The 8,082-nt window shown below is 57.2% G+C and overlaps 3 protein-coding genes across 3 annotated transcripts; 2 read left to right on the forward strand and 1 right to left on the reverse strand.

Moving 5' to 3' along the window:
* Window positions 1–2,821: 2,821 nt before the first annotated feature.
* On the reverse strand, window positions 2,822–3,415 carry CHGG_05123 (uncharacterized protein; the record flags this gene model as incomplete). The annotated part of the gene is made up of 3 exons (XM_001224336.1): window positions 2,822–2,868; window positions 2,936–3,054; window positions 3,222–3,415. The coding sequence occupies 3 exons, from the start codon at window positions 3,413–3,415 to the stop codon at window positions 2,822–2,824; spliced, it is 360 nt and encodes a 119-aa protein (XP_001224337.1).
* Window positions 3,416–4,557: 1,142 nt separating this feature from the next.
* Window positions 4,558–5,081, forward strand: CHGG_05124 (uncharacterized protein; the record flags this gene model as incomplete). Its single annotated transcript, XM_001224337.1, has 3 exons — window positions 4,558–4,560; window positions 4,613–4,640; window positions 4,972–5,081. The coding sequence occupies 3 exons, from the start codon at window positions 4,558–4,560 to the stop codon at window positions 5,079–5,081; spliced, it is 141 nt and encodes a 46-aa protein (XP_001224338.1).
* A 1,616-nt stretch (window positions 5,082–6,697) lies between these two features.
* CHGG_05125 (uncharacterized protein) lies at window positions 6,698–7,765 on the forward strand (the record flags this gene model as incomplete). The annotated part of the gene is made up of 1 exon (XM_001224338.1): window positions 6,698–7,765. The coding sequence occupies one exon, from the start codon at window positions 6,698–6,700 to the stop codon at window positions 7,763–7,765; it is 1,068 nt and encodes a 355-aa protein (XP_001224339.1).
* Between the last annotated feature and the right edge of the window lie 317 nt (window positions 7,766–8,082).

The raw sequence follows: 8,082 nt of genomic DNA on the forward strand, positions 1-8,082 counted from the left end.
CCACCAAAACTGAATCGGTCTCACCCCCGGCAGGCACTCCCCTTAGAACCCCTACTACTCGTGAACCCTACCGGCAGCCCCAGTCCCATCCCAGCTCTCAGCAAAGCCGGAAGCGGGTCTCGCCGTCCCCGCCGCCCCCAGCAACCACACTACTCCGTCACCCCCGGCGGCGGCGGCGGGGGGCGCGTCCGAGCTCTCAGGCGGGGGGCGGGGGCGGGGCCGGGGTGGTCCGACTCCGGCTCGGCAGCCGGGACATTCCGTGCTCTCCGGCGGTTCGGCGGCGGGGAGGGTGGGCGGCTTAGTCTTGCGGGTGTAGGTCTTGGGGTTCCAGGGGCGGGGGATCGGGGGCGGGGCCGGGGTAGTCGCAACTCCGGCGGCAGCGGGACATCCGTGCTCTCAGGTGGGCTGGGCGGGCGGGCGGGGAGTTTTGCGTCTTAGTCTTGGTGGTAGGTCTGGATGGTCTTGGTCTTGGTCTCCGTCTCGGTCCTCGGTGGCTGAGGTCGCAGTGGGCGGCTCGGCTGTCTGTTTCTGCTGCTGCTGTGGAGGGTGGGGTGGGTGGTGGGCGTGCGGGTATGGGTCTTGGTGTGGCCTGGTGGGTGGGATGGTTACGGTGGTGGAGTCGTCGCAGTCGTCGGTGGCGGAGGAGGAGTGGAGGGGGTGGGGCTTGTGGGTGCGGGTGCGGGTTTTGGTCTTGCAGTCTGTGGCCTGGATGAGGGCCCCGGGGATGGTCACCGTCGTGGGAGTCGCAGTCCTCGGTGGGAGGGGAAGGAAGGGCAAGGGGGGGCCTGCTGCTTTGGGCTGCTGCTACTGGTGGGTGGTGGTGCTACTAGGGGACGAGACAGGCCGGGACAGGGCAGGTGCAGGCACTGGCTTGGTGGTCGGCCCAGATGGTGGCACAGTCTAGTCCCTTGCGTGGGAGGCTCCGTGGCAGGGGAAGGACGTGTACGCCCGTGGCCACGACGGGTTCGATGCAGCCGCAATTCTGCGTCACCGTGCTCAGGACGAGACAGGCCGGGACAGGGCAGGTGCGGCACTGGTTGGTGGTCGCCGTGATGGTGGGACAGTCAGTTGGGTGCGTGGGAGGCTCCGTGGTGTGGTGATGGTCGCCCGTGGCCACGACAGGGGCGATGCTGTGTAAGTGGCTTGTGTTAGCAAGATGAAGGGGTAAGGCTGAGAGAGACAGGGAACCTGGCACACTTACGCCGCAGCCCCGACGGTAAACAGCACCGCAAACGAGTGCATCTTGATTTAAACGAGTGTCAAGTCGAACAGTGTACGAAGTAGCGATTGTGGTTGAGGAGAAAGGTCTCGTGTCTCCCACTTCTGGGCAGACGACGCATCTTATCATCCAACCTCCCACAAAGGAAACATGACCAAGCACCTCGCCGAACTGGGCATGGCCAACCCAGAACGTCGGACTCGAGAGAGGACTTTACGAGCTGGCTCACCAGATAACCAGCCATCCTCTTTTGCGGTCATGGTATCGTGGGGTGACAGCACAAAAGGACCCGGAAGCGGACGGCGCGGGGTACCGGCGCCGTCATTGGCCGGCATGCACCGAAACGGCAGGCCGGATCTCGTATTGCAAAACGCCACACCTCGTTGATTCGTTTCCATGGCTGGCAGTTTCTTGGCATTGACGTCGTGCATGCAACGGTTTGAGGGAGGACAGCATGGTGTCGTGGTCGGCCCAGGTCGGGTGCAGTCTGGTGGCGGGACACCAGTGCCTTCTTGGGACACGGTCACCGCCTCCACTCATTCTAGGCTTCGATGGCGTCGAGAACAAGAAAGTCAGTCACGGCTTGGTTCGTACTCGCTTGTTGGGTGGTTGGTCAAGCAGTTCGCAGTGATCTTAGCCGAACTTGAGAGGATGCGTGATATGGGGTATTCGAGGGAGTTGAGTGGTGTCAACCTTTCAGGTGTACTAGCTAGAGGGTGAGATGGTCCCGTGCTTGATCAAGTTTGGAATTTTTAACGTGGTTAGCTCCAATTCGGGAACTTACCTAGGTAGGTAACTTACCTGGGACTTGTTACCTCGCCAGCAATGGTTAACTTCATCGTCCACGACTCACGGGCGAGAGAAATCAAGCAGCTGATAAGCTCCCATATTCTCTGAAACTGAGCGAGGGTTGCGGTATTGGGCATTACCAACAGTGAAGCTCCTCGTGGTGTGAATACGAGGATTGGAGTTCGCCTTCCTGAGGCCCACCCACCACCCATATCTCGACTGGTCGGACTGGTGATGAGGCTGACGGGGTTGAGCTATATTAGCGTCGTTAAGCAACATGAAGCACTTCCCACGGTGATATTCGCATTCGATTCCTCCCACCTCAGAGAATGAAGGTAGCGTCAATAGTTACGCGCCTCTCCTCTTGGGGCAACGAGGTATGCGTTTCTCTGTAACAAAATTAACGCTCGCCGGACCTAGACCCATCCATGCGTCTTCGGAATAGCTCAGTTACTAGTACGGTCAGCATCCCTCGGATATCAGCCTCGAACCGGACTGGAAACCCGGGAGATCTCTGTACTCCTCATGTAGAAAATCAGGTGATAGAAGGGCAGGTATCCGTACGTCGGTCCCACACGGCTTCTTTAAGAGAGTGACTGAGAATTGCGATGGGTATTCTAACCCCTGTAGAACGGTATTGGTCCTGCGGATGCGTGCCAAGGTTGGCGCCGGGAAAAGAAAGAAAAGGGGAAAGGGGGTGGGTTCGAGCGAACTCGACGGACTGGTACATTGGCAGCCACTGAAATCCAGACCATGTATCTTGACGTTTGAAACCCCAGCTCCTCACTAGCTGCCGCTACTCCGATGCCCATCTTAGAAGCCATCGCAAACAAGAAGGTCGTCACGATTGTGGATGTTTGCTAGGTGAAAATAAATGCTTAGACAAAGATTACAGAAAGAAGACTGTGACAAAAGAGGGAGACTCACTCAAGGTCGTCGCGGTCACCACATTCTCGCCGTCGACCCGCGTGCATACGGCGCTGATATACCAGACACCATCACATTCTCTAACTTGAGTGTTCTGGCAGCTGTATCCATAGTTCCCGCTACATGGGTGAAAATAATTAGGTCAGATCTCGGCGATTGCGGAACGGAGTATGGGAAACCGGTACATACTCCCTCACCCAGTTCAGTAATCTGTCACGGTTGGCGAAACAAGTGTTGAGAGCCAACTCAGCATTGACATCCAAACCGCCCGTTCTGCGGCACATACACATCAACAAAGGGTTGCCGATGGCACCACCGATATAGCATTCGGTGCACGTTCCAAAAGCTGCGCTTCTCCACGGCGCCGTGAGCAGTGCGAGTTTCGACTCCATTCGAAATGGGGGCGGCTGGCGGAGAGGCCGAGGACTGAGTCGCTGCTAGGGCAACAATGAACAGTTGAATGGGAACCGCGAGATGCATTATGGAGACCACAAATCGGATGGGGTAATATCGATGCTGGGTCAAGCTCTCCTCAGGTGGGTATGTTACTGCGGGATGTCCCACAGGTATGTTTCGTTTTCGTTGCAAGAGGGATTCCCTGTGCTTATAAACTTTACGGAGGCGCATGGAAGCAACCCTGGAGGAGGGTAGAAAACTTCATGGGGCAGACATCCCCTCCCTGAAGCCTGGTCTCTGTCCCGTGTAATTTGGGGGCCATCACACTGGAGACCGAATCCTTTCTTGTCAGTGCCGGAAAACAACCAATACGGACCTGTTGTCTTTCTACTGCCAAGGTAAGTCATGGGGATGGACGACAGCAGCTGAACCTGTGCATGAGCGGGATCCATGCAATAGTTAACGATTGCTTTGCAACCGGCTCGGTATACCCAAACCTCGTCTTTAAAGATCGCGTCCGGGTTAGCTCGTTGTTTCGTGGCTAGAGCATCTGGACAGTTCGTCTCGGCGCTGCACGGCGAATCCTCCAAGCCAAAGCTTCACTCTTATCACACAACTGTTCGGCCTCCATTGGGCATATTTCGGGGGCGGAAAGTCTGAGATGGACTCGGTTACTCGAACTGCAGGGGGACTGCAGTGCGTCACGCCCTTAACACATGGGAGGATGCGATCTAGCGCGAGTAAGACGGCGCAACTTTGCTGAAGGTCGACGAAGCTTGCGGAGACTTGCACTCCATACGAGTGAAGTTGTTGAGTCCTGTCTTCATGTTGTCACTGCTTAAATACCTAACAACCCCGGCCTCCCCCTTCTCATCTTCCACATTGGCCCCAGTCACCCTCACAGACTTACAGACAACCTCTCACGATCCCGAGTGCTATTACCCGACACGAACCACGACACGGCTAATACTTGACGGCGCCTAGAAGCCAAGCTATGCGCCTAACATTGGTTCTGGCCCTATTCGCCGCCTCTGTGGCGGCGGCCGCGAGCAATATCCCTACCGAAGATACCGTGGTGTCGAGTCCGGGGCTTAACAACCGGGCTTGCCCTTGCGATTGTGTAAGTTTGTTCTATCATCCTGTCTCACTCTTATCCTGCTTTGCCATGCGATGGAGAGAGGTTGCAATACATGTGCCAAGGACTGACCCTTTGCGTCTAGAACAACATGGTGTGTGGAGGTAATTGCAATAGGTCTGGTTGCGATACCTATGCCTGTGCAGAGTGCGCAACTTGCTGTAGATTCGGAGGGTGAGTGCTTGAGGCTGGATGCCGTCTGCTCACGGTTGTGGATCGGTCATATGTATTTGACATCGGGATTAACTGGGGACGGGGCGTCTCCGCAACATGAAAGACAAATCGGAGCCTACCTGTAGATTAACCACCGCCGGTTAAATCTCAGCCGCGCGTTCTAAAGTGATTGTATCCCATCCAGCTCAATGTTCGCTCGCCCGGACTTCATGTGTAGTTCGTTGCAACTAGCAACCCCATGGGTTTGGGTATTCTGCTTGTTTTAACCAGCCGGCTTAGGGAGGGCGTTTTGCGTTACGCTCGGAATTTGAAGTGTTCTTCCATGTCGAAGTTGGACTTGACCTTGGAGTTCAGAGCCCGGAGGAGCTCGCCGGGGTACAAACTGGAAGCCAGCCTGATTCTGACCAGGAGACCAGGAAAAACGCACGGCCGCTGAAATAGAAGGAAGTAAACCCATGAAAAGCGCAGGTACAGAGGTAGGTACATAATGTACCTTTTACTTACCAATCTCCCAATATCAGCCAGCAGATACCTATTGTTTGCCGCTTCTAACATCGGGCTCTGTCGTATGTGCACTTCGTACTCTGATGTCCCTGTACCCCTCGCCAAGAATTGCTTGTCCCGGGTCCGAATCCATGGCGTGGGGGCTGGGAACTCTCTGTTGATTATCATTGGGAGTTATACAATAGACAAACTGCTAAATTTGTCTGAGCGAGTGAGCATCACTGCACCATAGAGTGATTTTGCTAAATCTGAGAGGCTGTGAGTGTCAAGGCGAGAAGGAAGGAGCTGACGGTAGATGTGGGCTTGAACCCCGGATCGACATTCCTACCGGAGAACAGGCTCGAAACAGGCTGCAGGGCCCACCGACGATCCCCACGAAAATAGGCGGAGTTTGCCGATTTTTTGACAGCAACTCTTGCATTCCAGAGCGTGTTTATGGTGTTCAGCGTGTGTGGCACAGTGAAGTTTGCGTGTCTCATCCCCAAAGCCTCGGAGCTGTGGCCGTTTTTTGGACTGCGGCCGAAGATGTCTCACTCCTTCGACTGACGTGTTCCGCAATGACGGAGGGAATCGGGCACTTCCATTTCGTCGGGACCAGCGCCACAGGCGGCAGGCGGGGAGTCCCCTTCATCTTAGCTTCCTCCCTCCTCGCTGCACTTGGACCAACACCTTTCCCATTATTTACCTTCATCTTTGTGCCATCAGTCAGTGACTAACCGAAGGCCCTTCACTGGATTCGGTGCAGCGCTGCGTGCCCTAAACCCAAACAGCTCTAACCCCACACCAAGTCGCACTCGTCGAGCCCGGTCCTGTACCTCATTCGCTACTTTAGTCCACGCGCCATCGTGGTGCGCCAAACCTGACGCCGCCAAAAAACCGGTTCTCGTGCGGCAAACGAACCCCCATTTTCCGATGGCGGCATATCGTGCCACAAGGCCCTGAGACTGGAGAATCAACTCGGGCTTAAAGCCAAATCTAAGACCAGCCAGCATCTAGCTGGCGCAAATGCACACGCAACTCAGAATCACACTTCATCCACCCTGTAACCACGATTACCTTCTGTAGCCAAGACGGCTGATGCATGGGAAACAGGGTTTGGCAACAAGGGTGCAACGCTGTTGCAGCAGGTACCGCTCTGCCGCTGCGGCATTCGAAGCGACTCCGCTCTGAAACCGGGGCCCCGCCACGCCAGAGATTGACACGAGCTCATAGTTCGCTGGTGGCACAGGGGAAGGGGAGTGGCGGTTGTTGCTATTAGAAGCCCGGTCTCTCCCGACCAGGGCGACATCCCAGGCGTTCTCGGCCGAATCCTACATCGGACGGTAGAAACCCCAAAGGCGAGCGAGCGTTTCTTTACGAGCAGCACCGGAAGTGCTGCCGCTCTCAAGGAACTGTTACTGGGCGAGGCGGACGAAAGACCGCGAGTCCCCGCAAGATCCCGTATCCCGGAGGTTGCAGCAGACCCAGGGGCCCAGAGCACAGCGCCCGACGCAGGCGACATCGCACAACCTCAGCCGCAGCAGAGTTGCCCAACAGGAACACCACATCACGAAATGCCAAGTGCAACCCCGCAACCCCAACTCAAAAAGAAGGCGAGCTTCAGGGACCGCCTGAAGGCCTGGCAAAAACCACTCCAGCCCTTGGAAATCGTGACCGAGGAGTTGAAACCGCGGTTTGTGTACGAGCCCACGCATGCCGCCGCCGACTTTTCGCGGTTGGCGGTATCGCCGGTGAGCCCAACGAAACCGCGGTTACCACTAGCCGCAACGTATACACCGCCCGAGAAGGACGTATCAAGTACGGCTCGCAATACACAGCCACGGCCGGTGCATCGGGACGAGGCCCGAGATGACGAACCGACAAGACGACACTCCAGATCCAGCGTGAACCGCCATTCCTACACGCTGGTGGAGGACCCTTTCCAGGCATCCAACGCCGCTGCCCACGTCCCAGTCAATCCCCAGCCGGTGGCATGGAGCCCAGGTGAACCGACATCTCTCATAAGGACAGAGCCGCCGCCGCCGTCGCCATCGTCACAACCCCTCTCCGATTTCGAACTCTTCCTCGCGCGCGCCGAAGCTGAAGACCGCGAGAAGCGCGAACAGCTTCTGCGCAGCATCTCACAGCGGTCTGCGGCATACGCAGCCAACCGTGTCCGGCCAGACCCGCACCGCCAGTTCGCGGCAGTAGTGCCGTCAACAACTGGGAAGACAGCTAAGGGGCCAGCTGAGAAGGGTGAAAGGCCGGCACAACGCAGCAGCAAGACTCGCCACACCCTGGTCCCCGGAGCCAGTGCCAAAACCGAGCAGCCGCAGCCGCAGAACCGGCAACAGCGACAGGACAGCGGCCGCAAAGGGCACGCGCGCAAGTCAAGCTGGGCAGCGAGCTACATGACTGGCAGCAGCGCGGGGGAGATACCCCCAGTTACCCTGCCATCAAAGCGGCAGGCACGACCGCTGCCCGAGCCACCGCAGCCGGTACGAGCAGACTCTGCTGGCAAGGAGTATCCGCCGCAACCGCCGAGGACGCTACGAAGGCAGGCCAGCCTCACGCAACGCCTTGTTCAGTATATCCGGCCACCAAAGACGGGGTCTCGGCCCATCGAAACGCTGGTTGAGTGAGCGGCATGTGAATTGGGTCGTCGACGGTGGAACATGCGATTGGGTTGTCCGGGTGGCGTGTTTGAGGACTCTGGTATGGTCGCATGTTGGGGGTATCTTACACCTTTTGGCCCCTCCGTCGACCTTGATTCGTTGGTGGTTGACGCTCGCGGCCTATTGGTGTGCTCTCATTCCATCACTCCAAAACTCGGATACATAGACAGACGTACGCACTCACACATACGCATCACAGCAACTCCGTCTACACTCTGTCGAGCGGTCACCATGAATTGGCAACCGCCAGCAGATCCTGAGAAGCCCCCCTCCCTGTCCATGAA

The sequence above is a fragment of the Chaetomium globosum genome, genomic scaffold, assembly GCF_000143365.1.
Source record: "Chaetomium globosum CBS 148.51 scaffold_4 genomic scaffold, whole genome shotgun sequence".
Taxonomy (NCBI): Eukaryota; Fungi; Ascomycota; class Sordariomycetes; order Sordariales; family Chaetomiaceae; genus Chaetomium; species Chaetomium globosum.